This window comes from Bufo bufo, chromosome 9 (assembly GCF_905171765.1).
Source record: "Bufo bufo chromosome 9, aBufBuf1.1, whole genome shotgun sequence".
Lineage (NCBI taxonomy): Eukaryota > Metazoa > Chordata > Amphibia > Anura > Bufonidae > Bufo > Bufo bufo.
In genome coordinates this window covers 17,032,185-17,051,922 of record NC_053397.1, presented here as the reverse complement: position 1 = coordinate 17,051,922, position 19,738 = coordinate 17,032,185, and the positions used below count along the sequence as shown (strand labels likewise).

Here is a 19,738-nt window from a genome sequence, read left to right as displayed (position 1 = left end):
AAGGATTCTGGGAGTTGTAGTCTACAAACAGCTGGAGTGCAGGAGGTTGCTGATCCCTGATCTAGAAGAGATAGATAGATAGATAGATAGATAGATAGATAGATATGGGATAGATAGATATGGGATAGATAGATAGATAGATAGATACATAGATAGATAGAAGATAGATAGATAGATACAAGATAGATAGATAGATAGATAGAAGATAGATAGATATGAGATAGATAGATAGATAGATAGATAGATAGATAGATAGATAGATATGAGATAGATAGATTGCTATTGTGATTATTTAAAAATAATAATTAAAAAAACACAACATATTTTTTCAAAATATCAATTAAACACAATCTGGAAACCTCTTCATAAAGAAATGACCCCTCTGACTCATGGTCTCAGATGAGGTAATGCTCCAAACATATAGGAAGAGTGCGCTATGACCTAATTGGTGGGAGGAGGGGCTCCTAATGACATCATCAATCAATTCTAATCTAATGAGTAGATGCTCTACAGCGGCTAAGAGGAGGATAATATGGGGGCAGCAAAAATACAGGAAAGAAGATAGATATTAGATAGATAGATGATAGATAGATAGATAGATAGATAGATAAAATAGATATGGGATGGATAGATAGATATTAGATATTAGATAGATAGATATATAGATAGATAATGGATAGATAGATAGATAGATAGATAGATAATAGATAGATAATGGATAGATAATGGATAGATAGATATGAGATAGATAGATAGATAATAGATGATAGATAGATATATAGATATATATGATAGATAGATAGATAGATAATAGATAGATAGATAGATATTAGATAGATAGATAGAGATATGGGATAGATAGATAGATAGATATGGGATGGATAGATAATAGATAGATAGATAGATATTAGATAGATAGATAGATAGATATTAGACATCTATAGACATCTCTTCTGACATTGCTGGGTGGCCTTTTCCTTGTCACCCCAGACAGGCGGTTGCACTTACGACAGTGACAGGCTCATATGGAATCTCTGCCGGAGTCCTCGGAACATGACAAATGACTTCGGAGGGAAGGAACGTGTTGACAATTCGCAGTATGGCTTCTCGAAGCCTCCAGATGGACACTGGCATGTGAAGCCTCCTTCTGCCAAGTTAGTGCATGTCCCCCCATTCCTGCAGACGCCGGGCACACAGCGTCCTGAGCTGCTGTCCACTTCACAGTTGTCACCTGCAGGAAGAGAGAGAGAAAGGAGGAGGTTTATCTCAGTCCTCACTGCTGCAGTCCATGAAGGTGGATGGACTATTATTTGGAGACAGTAGTGCTGCCATCTTGTGGCCAAAACTGCAAGTGCGCCCATAAAATACCCCTGTAATTAACCTGAAATCAAAGGCACCTCAGAAGTATGGGCTACATTCTGTGCGGGAATAGAGTAAAATGAAACCCACTGTTTTCTCAACATAAACACAAACTGGTTGTTTAATAAATATGACATCATTTAGTTAAAAAAAAAAAGAAAAAAAGGCTCTGTACTCAGTAACACTGAGTCACCGGCTGACGGGATCTGAAGTCTCATCATCCAAGCTGCCAGACAGGCCCATATGCTGTATTAAAACTGTCTCTCTAGTGCCACCTATAGGTGGTTACGCTAAAATTTGCCTTATTCTCCTCCCAGATTATTATTTTTCAAAAAGTTTCTTCCCACTGACGGCATAAAGTGCGGCAGCGCCCGCCCAGACGTCCGGCACAGATGCTTGTTTCCGCCTCGGGGTAGTAGTGATGGATGCAGTCTCTACAGGCCACATATATAAGATCTACTCTCCGCTTCAGGCCGAGCTGGCACCGCTTTCGGGTCCCATAGGAGGCCATTTCTTGGGCATACGGCGGCATGTACGGCTCCTGGCAAGAGCCATCTTGCGAAGCTTTGCCATTAACCCCTTAGTTGCTGGAGCAAAAAGTAGCCAACGCTTACACAGCAAAACCATACAGAGTCGGCGCAGTGAGCAGAGCGTTAATGTGCCCTTTGAGGGTAGCACAGAAGGAGGAAGCCTGCGTCTTTGATGCCAGTGACAGATGGTATGGATCGGAAGCCCCTCTCCTTCAAGGAGACTTTGCTTTCCTGTTCAAACTTGGAGAACAAAGAGGTTGTAGAATACTTTACTTTCATTTAACTATACGTCTTCAGCCATTAGCATTGGCTCTTTATCCTGGAAACCATCAGCAAGGAGGTTAGCGACTTTATTATATTCACTCCAATTTTGGCTTGTGTACCTTAAAGGGGTTTTCCGGCGGCACGTCACTGTATGGTAAAACGCTCGGCAACTTTCTAACACACTTTGTACTTCAATTCTTCCCCGTTTTCAAAATCTCTGCTGGCTGTCAGTGAATGCAACATTCTTGCTTACATCAAGAGGCTAAAAAATAAATAAAAAATCCTACAGAGCCAGCCCTGCTCAGAAATGAGAGGTGGATCAGACTGCAACCAATCTAGACAATCTCTACAAGCTTAAAGGGGTTCTCCAGGAATAAATACTTTTCCTTTAATGCCTGCAGCCAGCCCCCATAAATAGAAGATTCACACTTGCACACTCCCTGCCGCCCCCCTAAGCCCATGTTCCAGTTCCTGGACTGTTTACATCTGGCGGTGCACCACTGCAGCCAATAAATGCCTTCTGCGGTGACATGCCCACAAGTGGCACATCACCGCTGAAGCCAGTGATTGGCTGCAGCACAGCATCTGACCATACCCACGCCCCGCCTGATGTCTGGGGACCGGAACATGGACATGCGGGAGACAGCACAGAGGCCTAGAGTGGCAGGGAGAAGGTTTAAGCATGAATTTTCTATATATGAAGGCAGGCTGTGGGCATTAAAGGAAAAGTCTTTATTCCTGGAGAACCCCTTTAAATACATTAGCCGCACAAATCGGCACGATTTCGCTACAATGTATCAGGGCACCAGAGCGTGCCCTGTTCAGGATCAGAGTCACAGCTAGACCTTCTCTCCCCTCGGGTAACAATTTAGTTTACAGACATTATCATCGCTCTGTCCCCAGGAGCTCACAATCTAAGGTCCCTATCAGTCTGTCTCTGGAGTGTGGAAGGAAACCGGAGAACCCGGAGGAAACCCACGCAAACACGGGGAGAACATACAAACTCCATGCAGAAGACCCCAGCGCACCAGTGCTAACCACTGAACCTGGCGGAGTGGCGTGTTGGTGTCACCCCTTCCCCTTGCCCCCATAGACTATACACAGACTGTCACACCAGCAGTCACACCAGCAGTCACACCAGCAGTCTCTATTTCAGACCAACAATTAACATTTTGATTCCCTCACTTCTGCCCTATTATCACAATCCGTCAGATCACACATGGGGTAACTGCATTGGGGAATTGATACTTATGCAATTACCTTAGTATGTATCATCAGTGTTACTGCTGCGATTTTCTGTTCACAGCTCACATTTCTGCCTCCGGGTTCATTAAGTTAGGAAATACCATCATTTATAACAAAAAAAAAAAAAGGGAGGCCGGTCGTAGGGCAGGAAGCCAGGACTCCAGAACATAGCAGCGCCTGACAATAGCAATTACAAATTTTAGCAGGAAATATGCAATTGGCCTTTAACTAACCCCACGGAGATAATTCTTCCTCTGAATGTGCTCCATTCATTGGAATTCATTTCCCCGTGTTCCCTTTTTGCTTTTCAAACTCGTAAACTAGCGCAATGTCATTTATAATACAGCATTCAGTAGCGCACACGTCGCCATCTATACCGTAAAGCATTTCCCTCTAAAATAACAAAAAGACCAAAAAGACAAACACTAAGGCCCGCCATGACTCTGCCCATAGGGGTTGTCGCACAAATTATTTTTACCCATGGTGTATGGCATAAAAAATTATTCTTGAGAGCCGGGTTATATACCTTTTGTAAAAGGCCCTGCCTGTAAAAGTGTCAGTACGCACATGAGCCAGGGAGATCAGGATGAACAAAGCTTACAGTGCGCGGGACGGTGATATAAGAACAAAGTCAAGACATTGCATTTACATGGCGGCTCTCAATCCATGGTCTCAATGAGAATAAGTATTGCTGCAATTCAACGAGCCCTTAGATCAAGAAACAACACTAGAACACTCATCGGATCAGGGCAAATGTGGTTGTCGGCACCTTGGTTTATTTATGAGATGAAATTGTCTAGACTCATAAAGTTCTGTTCAGAACGTTAAATATTACAAAGGCAGCTGGAACAATGAAAGCGATTAGTCTGTAAAGAGGATATGCAAATCAGCAATTTCCCTGCAAGCTTGTTTCAGCACAAAAAACCTAAGGCCCCTTTCACACGGGCGAGTTTTCCGCGCGGGTGCGATGCGTGAGGTGAACGCGTAGCACCCGCACTGAATCCGGACCCGTTCATTTCTATGGGGCTGTGCAGATGAGCGGTGAGTTTCACGCATCACTTGTGCGTTGCGTGAAAATCGCAGCATGCTCTATATTGTGCGTTTTTCACGCAACGCAGGCCCCATAGAAGTGAATGGGGCTGCGTGAAAATCGCAAGCAAGTGCGGATGCGGTGCAATTTTCACGCATGGTTGCTAAGATGACAGTCTATTCACTGTATTATTTTCCCTTATAACATGGTTATAAGGGAAAATAATAGCATTCTTTAATACAGAATGCTTAGTAGAAGGTTAATTGAGGGTTAAAAAAATAAATGAAAATTTACTCACCTACCCCTCTTGATCGCGTAGCAGCCGGTCTCCTTTTACTTCTTTAATCATGAGCTGCCGGCTAAAGGACCTGAAGAAAGAACAGGAGACTGGCAGCTACGCGATCAATTGGAGGAGGTGAGTTAATTATTATTATTATTTTTAACCCTCAATTGACCTTGTACTAAGCATTCTGTATTAAAGAATGCTATTATTTCCCCTTATAACCATGTTATAAAGGGAAAATAATACAATCTACACAACACCGAACCCAAACCTGAACTTCTGTGAAGAAGTTCGGGTCTGGGTACCACATTCAGTTTTTTATCACGCGCGTGCAAAACACATTGCACCCGCGCGATAAAAACTGAACAACGGAATGCAATCGCAGTCAAAACTGACTGAAATTGGGTACCTACTCGCGCGGGTTTGCCGCAATGCACCTGGGACGCATCCGGACCTAATCCGGACACGCTCGTCTGCAAGGGGCCTAATAGTCTAAACTACTATAATACTGCTCCTAATACAGCCTTCTATAAACAAGAATATAACTACTTTAAGGCCTCTTTCACACGGGCGTCATGTTTTTGGCCCTGATAAGATGCGGGTGCGTCGCGGGAAAATGCGTTTTGCGCGCGCGTGAGAAAAATCGGCATGTTTTGTACCCAAACCCGAACTTCTTCACAGAAATTCACAGAAGTTCGGGTTTGGGTTAGGTGTTGTGTAGACTGTATTATTTTCCCTGGTTATAAGGGAAAATAAAAGCATTCTTAATACAGATACAGAATGCATAGTACAATAGGGCTGGAGGGGTTAAAAAAAAATTATTATAATTTAACTCACCTTAATCCACTTGTTCGCGCAGCCGGAATCTCTTCTGTCTTCTTCTTTGAGGAATAGGACCTTTGATGATGTCACTGCGCTCATCACATGGTCCATCACATGATCTTTTTTTACCATGGTGATGGGTCATGTGACGGACCATGTGATGAGCGTAGTGACGTCACCACAGGTCCTTTTCCTGTGCACAGCAAAGAAGAAGAAAGAAGAGAAGCCGGGCTGAGCACTTAAGGTGAGTTAAATTATTTTATTTTTTAACCCCTCCAGCCCTATTATACTAAGCATTCTGTATTAATAATGCCATTATTTTCATTTATAACCATGTTATAAGGTAAAATAATAATGATCGGGTCTCCACCCCGATCGTCTCCTAGCAACCGTGCATGAAAATGGCACCGCATCCGCACTTGATTGCGGATGCTTGCGATTTTCACGCAGCCCCATTCACTTCTATGGGGCCAACGTGGAAAACGCACAAGTGATGCATGAAAATCACCGCTCATCTGCAGAGCCCCATAGAAATGAATGGGTCCAGATTCAGTGAGGGTGCAATGCGTTCACCTCACGCATTGCACCCACGCAGAAAACTTGCCCGTGTGAAAGGGGCCTAATACTGCCTCCTATGTACAAGAATATAACTACTATAATACTGCTCCTATGTAGAAGAATATAACCACTATAATACAGCTCCTATGTACAAGAATATAACTACTATAATACTGCTCCTATGTACAAGAATATAACTACTATAATACTGCTCCTATGTACAAGAATATAACTACTATAATATTGCCCCCTATGTACAAGAATATAACTACTATAATACTGCCTCCCATGGACAAGAATATAACTACTATAATACTGCCTCCTATGTACAAGAATATAACTACTAAAATACTGCCTCCTATATACAAGAATATTACTACTATAATACTGCCTCCTATGTGCAGGAATATAACTACTATATTACCGCTCCTATGTACAAGAATATAACTACTATAATAGTTCCTACTATGTACAAGAATACAACTATAATACTGCTCCTATGTACAAGAATATAACTACTATAATACTGCTCCTATGTACAAGAATATAACTAATATAATACTGCTCCTATGTATAAGAATATAACTACTATAATACTGCCTCCTATGTACTAGAATATAACTACTATAATACTGCTCCTATGTACAAGAATATAACTACTATAATACTGCTCCTATGTACAGGAATATAACTACTATAATACTGCTCCTATGTACAATAATATAACTACTATAATACTGCACCTATGTACAATAATATAACTACTATAATACTGCTCCTATGTACAAGAATATAACTACTATAATAGTTCCTCCTATGTACAAGAATATAACTACTATAATACTGCTCCTATGTACAAGAATATAACTACTATAATACTGCCTCCTATGTACAAGAATATAACTACTATAATAGTTCCTCCTATGTACAAGAATATAACTACTATAATACTGCCCCCTATGTACAAGAATATGACTACTATAATACTGCCCCTATGTACAAGAATATAACTATTATAATACTGCCTCCTATGTACAAGAATATAACTACTATAATACTGCCTCCTATGTACAAAAATATAACTACTATAATACTGCCTCCTATGTACAAGAATATAACTACTATAATAGTTCCTCCTATGTACAAGAATATAACTACTATAATACTGCTCCTATGTACAAGAATATAACTACTATAATACTGCCTCCTATGTACAAGAATATAACTACTATAATAGTTCCTCCTATGTACAAGAATATAACTACTATAATACTGCCCCCTATGTACAAGAATATGACTACTATAATACTGTTCCTATGTACAAGAATATAACTATTATAATACTGCCTCCTATGTACAAGAATATAACTACTATAATACTGCCTCCTATGTACAAAAATATAACTACTATAATACTGCCTCCTATGTACAAGAATATAACTACTATAATACTGCCCCCTATGTACAAGAATATGACTACTATAATACTGCCCCTATGTACAAGAATATGACTACTATAATACTGTTCCTATGTACAAGAATATAACTATTATAATACTGCCTCCTATGTACAAGAATATAACTACTATAATACTGCCTCCTATGTACAAGAATATAACTACTATAATACTGCCTCCTATGTACAAGAATATAACTACTATAATACTGCCCCCTATGTACAAGAATATGACTACTATAATACTGCCCCTATGTACAAGAATATGACTACTATAATACTGTTCCTATGTACAAGAATATAACTATTATAATACTGCCTCCTATGTACAAGAATATAACTACTATAATACTGCCCCTATGTACAAGAATATGACTACTATAATACTGTTCCTATGTACAAGAATATAACTATTATAATACTGCCTCCTATGTACAAGAATATAACTACTATAATACTGCCTCCTATGTACAAGAATATAACTACTATAATACTGCCTCCTATATACAAGAATATAACTACTATAATACTGCTCCTATGTACAAGAATATAACTACTATAATACTGCTCCTATGTACAGGAATATAACTACTATAATACTGCCTCCTATGGACAAGAATATAACTACTATAATACTGCCTCCTGTGTACAAGAATATAACTACTATAATACTGCTCCTATGTACAAGAATATAACTACTATAATACTGCTCCTATGTACAAGAATATGACTACTATAATACTGCCTCCTATGTACAAGAATATAACTACTATAATACTGCTTCTATGTACAAGAATATAACTACTATAATACTGCTCCTATGTACAAGAATATAACTACTATAATACTGCCCCCTATGTACAAGAATATAACTACTATAATACTGCCTCCTATGTACAAGAATATAACTACTATAATACTGCCTCCTATGTACAAGAATATAACTACTATAATACTGCCCCTATGTACAAGAATATAACTATTATAATACTGCCTCCTATATACAAGAATATAACTACTATAATACTGCCTCCTATGTACAAGAATATAACTACTATAATACTGCCTCCTATGTACAAGAATATAACTACTATAATACTGCTCCTATGTACAAGAATATAACTACTATAATACTGCTCCTATGTACAAGAATATAACTACTATAATACTGCTCCTATGTACAAGAATATAACTACTATAATACTGCCCCCTATGTACAAGAATATGACTACTATAATACTGCCCCTATGTACAAGAATATAACTATTATAATACTGCCTCCTATGTACAAGAATATAACTACTATAATACTGCCTCCTATGTACAAAAATATAACTACTATAATACTGCCTCCTATGTACAAGAATATAACTACTATAATAGTTCCTCCTATGTACAAGAATATAACTACTATAATACTGCTCCTATGTACAAGAATATAACTACTATAATACTGCCTCCTATGTACAAGAATATAACTACTATAATAGTTCCTCCTATGTACAAGAATATAACTACTATAATACTGCCCCCTATGTACAAGAATATGACTACTATAATACTGTTCCTATGTACAAGAATATAACTATTATAATACTGCCTCCTATGTACAAGAATATAACTACTATAATACTGCCTCCTATGTACAAAAATATAACTACTATAATACTGCCTCCTATGTACAAGAATATAACTACTATAATACTGCCCCCTATGTACAAGAATATGACTACTATAATACTGCCCCTATGTACAAGAATATGACTACTATAATACTGTTCCTATGTACAAGAATATAACTATTATAATACTGCCTCCTATGTACAAGAATATAACTATTATAATACTGCCTCCTATGTACAAGAATATAACTACTATAATACTGCCTCCTATGTACAAGAATATAACTACTATAATACTGCCTCCTATGTACAAGAATATAACTACTATAATACTGCCCCCTATGTACAAGAATATGACTACTATAATACTGCCCCTATGTACAAGAATATGACTACTATAATACTGTTCCTATGTACAAGAATATAACTATTATAATACTGCCTCCTATGTACAAGAATATAACTACTATAATACTGCCCCTATGTACAAGAATATGACTACTATAATACTGTTCCTATGTACAAGAATATAACTATTATAATACTGCCTCCTATGTACAAGAATATAACTACTATAATACTGCCTCCTATGTACAAGAATATAACTACTATAATACTGCCTCCTATATACAAGAATATAACTACTATAATACTGCTCCTATGTACAAGAATATAACTACTATAATACTGCTCCTATGTACAGGAATATAACTACTATAATACCGCTCCTATGGACAAGAATATAACTACTATAATACTGCCTCCTGTGTACAAGAATATAACTACTATAATACTGCTCCTATGTACAAGAATATAACTACTATAATACTGCTCCTATGTACAAGAATATGACTACTATAATACTGCCTCCTATGTACAAGAATATAACTACTATAATACTGCTTCTATGTACAAGAATATAACTACTATAATACTGCTCCTATGTACAAGAATATAACTACTATAATACTGCCCCCTATGTACAAGAATATAACTACTATAATACTGCCTCCTATGTACAAGAATATAACTACTATAATACTGCCTCCTATGTACAAGAATATAACTACTATAATACTGCCCCTATGTACAAGAATATAACTATTATAATACTGCCTCCTATATACAAGAATATAACTACTATAATACTGCCTCCTATGTACAAGAATATAACTACTATAATACTGCCTCCTATGTACAAGAATATAACTACTATAATACTGCCTCCTATGTACAAGAATATAACTACTATAATACTGCCCCTATGTACAAGAATATAACTATTATAATACTGCCTCCTATATACAAGAATATAACTACTATAATACTGCCTCCTATGTACAAGAATATAACTACTATAATGCTGCCTCCTATGTACAAGAGTTTAACCACTATAATACTGCTCCTATGTACAAGAATATAACTACTATAATACTGCTCCTATGTACAAGAATATAACTACTATAATGCTGCACACTATGTAGAGTATACAGACATGTCTTGGATACGTAATCTAGGATGTTGATCTTCACGCCTTAGATGTGGATAGCTTGTAGTGTCTGAGGCTAGACAAGAAGTCAATGGTTTCTGCGTTGTCTTAGCACATCAAAGAGTTCAGCGGATAGAATTATCCCTATAAGCGTGTTCCCCGGGACTAATAATTAACAGATTAGTGTATTAAATACCAATTAAGTCTAACAAAAATATAAATTCTCAAGTGGGGGGTCTGACTCTGCCCTGAATAGAATGAAAAGGAATGACAAAACATTTCCTTAGTTTGACAGAGGATTTGTTTGACCCTTTGGGTGCTGGTGAGATGCTCACTATGAGATTCAGGAGGTGAGATTTTCCCAGCTTCTAACTGGAAATGAAAGGGTTGATTTGGCCCCATCCTGAGCCACCGAGCTGATGAAGACCCGCGTAGTGTCTGATCTCATCCAGGCACAATCCCTTTATTGATCCTCTGTCCTGAACTGAGAAACGCATTAAAGCTGTTCCTAGACCAAGAAAATATCTTCATACCGAGCAGAGAGCGGCCCCAGAAATAAAGTGCACATAGTGGGCCTTATTATAGTATTTATATTCTTGTACATAGGGGCAGTATTATAGTAGTTATATTCCTGTACATAGGAGCAGTATTATAGTAGTTATATTCTTGTACATAGGAGCAGTATTATAGTAGTTATATTCTTGTACATAGGAGCAGTATTATAGTAGTTATATTCTTGTACATAGGAGGCAGTATTATAGTAGTTATATTCCTGTACATAGGAGGCAGTATTATAGTAGTTATATTCTTGTACATAGGAGGCAGTATTATAGTAGTTATATTCTTGTACATAGATGGCAGTATTATAGTAGTTATATTCTTGTACATAGGAGGCAGTATTATAGTAGTTATATTCTTGTACATAGGAGCAGTATTATAGTAGTTATATTCTTGTACATAGGAGGCAGTATTATAGTAGTTATATTCTTGTACATAGGAACAGTATTATAGTAGGTATATTCTTGTACATAGGAGCAGCATTATAGTAGTTATATTCTTGTACATAGGAGCAGTATTATAGTAGTTATATTCTTGTACATAGTGGGCCGTATTATAGTAGTTATATTCTTGTACATAGGAGGCAGTATTATAGTAGTTATATTCTTGTACATAGGAGGCAGTATTATAGTAGTTATATTCCTGTACATAGGAGCAGTATTATAGTAGTTATATTCTTATACATAGGAGCAGTATTATAGTAGTTATATTCTTGTACATAGGAGCAGTAGTATAGTAGTTATATTCTTGTACATAGGAGCAGTATTATAGTAGTTATATTCTTATACATAGGAGCAGTATTATAGTAGTTATATTCTTGTACATAGGAGCAGTATTATAGTAGTTATATTCTTGTACATAGGAGCAGTATTATAGTAGTTATATTCTTGTACAAAGGAGGCAGTATTATAGTAGATATATTCTTGTACATAGGAGGCAGTATTATAGTAGTTATATTCTTGTACATATTAGGCAGTATTATAGTAGTTATATTCTTGAAACATAGGAGCAGTATTATAGTAGTTATATTCTTGTACATATTAGGCAGTATTATAGTAGTTATATTCTTGTACATAGTGGGCCGTATTATAGTAGTTATATTTTTGTACAAAGGGGGCAGTATTATAGTAGTTATATTCTTGTACATAGGGGCAGTATTATAGTAGTTATATTCTTGTACATAGGAGGCAGTATTATAGTAGTTATATTCTTATACATAGGAGGCAGTATTATAGCAGTTATATTCTTGTACATAGGAGGCAGTATTATAGTAGTTATATTCTTGTACATAGGAGGCAGTATTATAGTAGTTATATTCTTGTACATAGGAGGCAGTATTATAGTAGTTGTATTCTTGTACATAGGGGGGCAGTATTATAGTAGTTATATTCTTGTACATAGGAGCAGTATTATAGTAGTTATATTCTTGTACATAGGAGCAGTATTATAGTAGTTATATTCTTGTACATAGGAGCAGTATTATAGTAGTTATATTCTTATACATTGGGGCAGTATTATAGTAGTTATATTCTTGTACAAAGGGGGTAGTATTATAGTAGTTATATTCTTGTACATAGGGGCAGTATTATAGTAGTTATATTCTTGTACATAGGAGGCAGTATTATAGTAGTTATATTCTTGTACATAGGGGCAGTATTATAGTAGTTATATTTTTGTACATAGAAGCAGTATTATAGTAGTTATATTCTTGTACATAGGAGGCAGTATTATAGTAGTTACTGGTATATTCTTGTACATAGGAGCAGTATTATAGTAGTTATATTCTTGTACATAGGGGGGCAGTATTATAGTAGTTATATTCTTGTACATAGGGGGGCAGTATTATAGTAGTTATATTCTTTTACATAGGGGTTAATATCTGTGTACAGATGAATCCTCTGTAGCGCCGTATAATCCAATAACTTGAAAACCTAATGGATTCTGTTATACCTCCAGACCCACATCAGGACCGAGAGGGATAATTGACTGTGGATTCCATTAAAACCGGTGTCTGGATGATACTAAACGACAGGGTGAAAGTAGTCGTAGAGATATTACCCAGATCTTCCAAAAGACAGCCTGTCATGGTTAGAAAGGGTCAACTGGTACAAGGAATATGTAGAATAATTTCCATGCTCCATACCAGGGGAATCCAGCTCTCCGGAGCATAATCGTAACAATTTCACAATCAGGGCTGCTGTCTTGTACAAACAGTGCCGCCCATGGACATTGGTTGTGTCTGGTATTGCAGTTAAGCCCCCCCCCCCCCCCTAAACTGAATGGAGCTGAGCTGCAATACCACACACAACCACTGGACAGGTGTGGCGCTGTTTTCCTAGTCCTGTGCAATCCCTTATTTACACAAAGTGCAAATTGACACCACGTGGGCATCCAGGTCTCCCGTCCCAGAAATCTAGTTTACATCGGAGGCCTCCTTCCTTCATCCCAACATCTCCTACTGTTCCTGATTGAATTTTCTGCCTTAATTAATCAGATTTCCTTTGTTGACTTCTCCGGGAATCATGAATGTTTTTGTATGCGGCAGAGAAAGCGGCGAACGTGAAGCAGATACCAGCACAAACCGCTAACTGGAGTGCAGATGGTTCCCAATGGCCGGGGTTAATTATTGCAGGCTTAGCTTATCTTACACATAATTACATGTTGCTGAAGAATTCAATAGATTTATTTTTGAGGCTTTTGTGCATCTTCGCAGACTTTTTTTTTTTTTTTCCGAGATTTCCATTTTTTATTTCCGGTTAATATATTCATGTTCTGGGAGAGCGCTGCAGACGCCTTCATTAATGTTGGCCTGTCAGCACGGCGCGTGCCAGTAAAAGCCGGGGGGGGGGGCGAAATAAAGGAACGGATGCCACAGTCTGCCAGGCAAAACATGATTTATGATTGTGCACCTTCAGCGTCCCCCCTCCCTTCTCCGTTCACTTGATGAGTTGCACCCACCTCAAGGGGGCGCACCTGCCACATGTTAAATACAGCTCATAGGAGTTTGCTGCACGACCCTCAATTCCTTCTGTGTACCCAAAGGTAGGCAATCTGCAATATATCTGCGGCACGGGCCCTGAAGCGCTGGTGGCAAGCTGCTGTCCTTGGCCAGGCATGTTGATCCTTAAAGGGTATGTCCTTAATGGGTATGTTGATCCTTAAAGGGTATGTATTAGAAACAAAAAAAAACTCCAGTGCCCACCTGCATGTGCCCCATTCACTTCAACAGAGCTCAGCTGCAATACCATACACAACCCACGTAAAAGAGGGAGGGTTGTGGCTGCGCTCACCTGCGTGGACGTCACAGTAGGAAGCACGGACAGAGCTGGGAACTCAGGACCAGTACAATACGAAAAATAGAAAAAAAAGAGTCCAGCTTCTCCAAAAAAGTGACGGCACTTTATTGTATTAGTCCAGGTTAAAATCGAATATCCAAATACAGCGTCTACGCGTTTCGGACCTTTGTGGTTAGGCCGTTATTCATGGCAGCATAACAACAAAGGTTTGAAACGCGTAGACGCTGTATTTGGCAATTGGATTTTAACCTGCTCTAATACAATAAAGGCCGTCACTTTTTTTGGAGAAGCTGGGTTCCTTTTCTATTTTTCGCATTAACACAACCTATGGACAGGCGTGGCGCTGTTTTTGGAAGTAGATGTGGTTTTCTAAACTTCGGCAACCTATCAAATTTTTGCACCTGGTGAAGGAAGATCTGGTTACGACTCTGATCACCACCGCTAGATATAGGCTAGTGTGGGAACCATCTTGGGTGCCAGAGCGGTTCCTTCCCAGCAAGTATATAAAAAAGTACTGAAAAGTCCTAACCCAGCATGGAGACGAGTGAATTTTGTCCCTTGGTCGAATTCTACCGTGGTCCTAACTTGAAACCCTGATTCAATGCAAGTCTATGGAGAGACCAGAGGCGCAACATGAAGCCTCAATGCAAAATCTGAAACCGGGCCTCACGTATCATTTATAATGAGACAGAAGGGCCTTTGGACATGGGATCAAGCTAGACCCCCGGGACATATGAAGCCCGGTGTCACCTCATTTTGCTTTATCCGCATCCCATAGAAACTCAATGGTCTCCACAGATAAGCAGAAGACCATCATGATCCAGCCATTGGTTTGCCCTGGCAATCATTGCCGCCCACACAGGTCATCGTAAATCACTTTGAACTGTCCTCTTATGCAATATGCCCATGAGACTGTCCCTTTAAGACCAGCACCCTGGGTGCCACCTCTATAGAGGCACAGCCGGACAGTCGCCCAGTTCAGTATAATTTATTACAAGCCCCCTGTGTAAGCGATAAGGGATAGGTATGACAAAGGAGAACTCCGCTCCCACTAAGAAAGATTCCGCTATCTCTCTGCAGATCGGAGAGAAATCGTTCCGTCTTCCTCATCTGCATGGAAGACACACCGTCCTCGCTGTTACGTCCGCAGAGACGCTGTCGGCGCCGTTGCTTCCTCTCGGAGGGACCACCAAGAATGAGAGGATCTTACTCCATACTTCGTATCTCTCATCATCTATATCTCTCTCCCTCATTAGGACGTGGCAGACGAGCACCTGCACATTTATAATTGCGGAACGTCCTGATAACACGGCTTTTATATCTGAATTGCCCGGGACAAAATGATCCAATTAACTGATAAACAGGCGTCTGGCCATAGATTATAGATTTATCAAAAGCCGACGTCAATGCCGGCTGCCATAATGGTCCTCCAAATTTCAGCCTTTCCAAACCCTTTCTAGATAAGTGGCGGAAGAGTGTGCGGTCGCTTATCGGAAAGGTTTGTATTTATGGAAGAGCCATAAAGAGCCAACAACTCCAAATCTGTACCCCTGAACATAACATACCCCTCTCACCTGTCCACGGTCCCATCGCTGCTCCATTCCTGGCCGACTCCAGTCCCCACAGGACCAGGAAGCGGCTTGGTCCCATGATTGCAGTGGCCAATCATAGGCCTCGCGGTCACAGCGGCTTGAGTGGGGGTGTATCACTGCTGTCAAGCTGCTGTGTGACTGCTGATGCCTGTGACTGGCCAAGCCGCTTCCTGGTCCTGTCGGGAAAGAGGCAGTGGCCGAACTGCAGAAAGGTAAGTTGTTGGCTCCAAGGCCGGATCACCCCTTTAACCACTTTCCAACCGACCCACGTAAATTAACATCATAGGTCGGGCATTTAAAAATGGCACCCCTTCGAAAGCGGAGTGGACGCCATAGCCGCTGGGTGCCTGCTGTTTTAAACAGCAGGCACCTGGAACTAATGTCTGTGATCGGCTGTAATGCCAGTCGTGGACTTTTAAACCCGGAAGCGAGGATTGGGGGAGCTGGATGCATTGTGCGGCAGCTCCTGTCTTTCTCAATGAAAGGAAGCTGCCGCACATTAGTTCCTAAGGAGCCCCTGCTTGTGGCAGGGCTCCATAGGAACACAGTGTATGGCTCCATGCACACAACCGTGGGCCGGCCGTGCCCGTATTGCGGCCCGCAAACACCACCGGCAGCGTGCGCACCGTAAATTTAAAAAAATATAATGCATTTTTTTAAAATACACATCTTGGGCATCGCCGCGAGCGAAAACGCCCGTACTATTAAAATATAAAAATATTTTTCCCATACGACAAACCGCGAGACCTACACCGTACAGGTCATACACGGCATGAGGCGCTCGGAATTGTAGGAGGCCAATTAAACCAGTAACAGGTTCACTCCATGAAGTAAGGCTACCGATCCTGCAGTGATTGCACCTATCGGCAAGGCTCGGTTTTCCAGCCAAGAAGATTGCGCTGCTCCCGATCACTAGAAATGACTATAAGGACGTCAATCCGACGCATCCGGGGTGGCCAGTAAATTTTCCGCAGGTCCCTGTCTGACGACTCTCGTAGCGAGTCAACCCTTTTTGCCCGTTACCCATGATGCCTTGCGCGCCTTCTCGGCTTGAGTCTAAAGAGTTAATTGAAGATGTGCCCGAGCAAGTCGTCTAAACAGAAACCCATTAATGCCGCCCGTGCTTCCAGTCTCAGAAGCTTGGGTTTTAAATTAATAATCCTTTATCTTTCTCGACCACAAGACATTCCTTAAGGAATCGAAATGGAAATGTTAGGCAAGGAAGAACACATCCCTTTAATCCCGTGTACTGCCTGGAGCATGGAACCAACCCGGGGACCAAATACTGAGAGGGTAACGGCTTAACAAGGGTTAAGGAGCGCGATTAAGTAGGTTAAGGGCGGAGAGGGATTTCTGAAAGAACAATGCGCCATTTCGAGGGGGAATGCTTAGTTCTTGGAAATTAGCTTTGTGTACCACTGGCTGCCAGACAAGAGCTGGAAATGTAAGAACTTATCTGCCAAATGTGCTCTTTATCCATTTTGCTAATGTACAGATGTAGCTGTTAACACTTGACGCCACATACAGCGCTGCAACACATCAGAAAACACTGCGCCTTCGCTAGCCTCCAGCAGGTGGCGCTGGGATAATGCAACCTGACTGACATCACTGGAGCAGGTACCTGTGAATGGGCATAACTACCACGGTAGGAGGCACAGCATCAGATATAAGGTGCTGTACTTTGGACAATAGAAGGGATGTGAAAAATGGAACATGGCCCCATACTTTATACTATAGCGCCTCATAGTTACCCCCGCTGTGTGCATTGTCCCTTCTAAGCCTGTACTGACACATCACTATGGCCCCTTTCACACGGGCGAGATTTCCGCGCGGGTGCAATGCGTGAGTTGAACGCATTGCACCCGCACTGAATCCGGACCCATTCATTTCTATGGGGCTGTGCACATGAACGGTGATTTTCACACAGCACTTGTGCGCGTTTGCGTGAAAATCGCAGCATGCAGTGTGATTTTCACGCACGGTTGCTAGGTGACGGATCATGTGATGAACGTAGTAACGTCATCAAAGGTCCTATTCCTCACAAAAGAAGACAGAAGAGATGCCGGCTGCGCGAACAAGTGGATTAAGGTGAGTTAAATTATTATTATATTTTTTTTAACCCCTCCAGCCCTATTTTACTATGCATTCTGTATTCAGAATGCTATTATTTTCCCTTATATCCATGTTATAAGGGGAAATAATACAATCTACACAACCTTCAACCCAAATCTGAACTTCTGTGAAGAAGTTCGGGTCTGGGTACCACATTCAGTTTTTTATCACGCGCGTGCAAAACGCATTGCACCCGCGCGATAAAAACTGAACAACGGAATGCAATCGCAGTCAAAACTGACTGCAATTGGGTACCTACTCGCGCGGGTTAGCCGCAATGCACAAAAAGAGGCATCCGGACCTAATTCGGACACGCTCGTCTGCAAGGGGCCTATATGTTTTTCTTACAGTGTGATTTCACAGTGTACATGGTACCATGGGGTGCATTATGCCTATTCTATGTCATTATTGCGTGGATTATCCTTATACTGTGACATTCTCCCTGTACTGTGACATCACTCTGGTTTATCACTTTACTGTGACATCATTCTGTTTATTATCTCTGTACTGTGACATCACTGTGTTTATTATCTCTGTACTGTGACATCACTGTGTTTATTATCCCTGTACTGTGACATCACTGTGCTTATTATCCCTGTACTGTGACATCACTGTGTTTATTATCTCTGTACTGTGACATCACTGTGTTTATTATCTCTGTACTGTGACATCATTCTGTTTATTATCCTGTACTGGGACATCACTGTGTTTATTATCTCTGTACTGTGACATCACTGTGTTTATTATCTCTGTACTGTGACATCACTGTTTATTATCCCTGTACTGTGACATCACTGTGTTTATTATCTCTGTACTGTGACATCACTGTGTTTATTATCCCTGTACTGTGACATCACTCTGTTTATTATCTCTGTACTGTGACATCACTGTGTTTATTATCTCTGTACTGTGACATCACTGTGTTTATTATCCCTGTACTGTGACATCACTGTGTTTATTATGTCTGTACTGTGACATCACTGTGTTTATTATCCCTGTACTGTGACATCACTGTGTTTATTATCTCTGTACTGTGACATCACTGTGTTTATTATCCCTGTACTGTGACATCATTCTGTTTATTATCTCTGTACTGTGACATCACTGTGTTTATTATCCCTGTACTGTGACATCACTGTTTATTATCTCTGTTCTGTGACATCACTGTGTTTATTATCCCTGTACTGTGACATCACTGTGTTTATTATCCTGTACTGTGACATCACTGTGTTTATTATCCCTGTACTGTGACATCACTGTGCTTATTATCCCTGTACTGTGACATCACTGTGTTTATTATCTCTGTACTGTGACATCACTGTGTTTATTATCTCTGTACTGTGACATCATTCTGTTTATTATCCTGTACTGGGACATCACTGTGTTTATTATCTCTGTACTGTGACATCACTGTGTTTATTATCTCTGTACTGTGACATCACTGTTTATTATCCCTGTACTGTGACATCACTGTGTTTATTATCTCTGTACTGTGACATCACTGTGTTTATTATCCCTGTAC

At 39.9% G+C, this 19,738-nt stretch overlaps 1 protein-coding gene across 1 annotated transcript in view; it reads right to left on the bottom strand.

Moving 5' to 3' along the window:
• The window catches only part of CELSR3 (cadherin EGF LAG seven-pass G-type receptor 3), a 106,647-nt gene that overhangs the window by 50,472 nt on the left and 36,437 nt on the right, over positions 1-19,738 (bottom strand). The window contains exon 4 of the mRNA XM_040408714.1: positions 1,009-1,231. Within this exon, the coding sequence (XP_040264648.1) occupies positions 1,009-1,231 (223 nt within the window). The remainder of the gene's footprint in view (positions 1-1,008; positions 1,232-19,738) is intronic.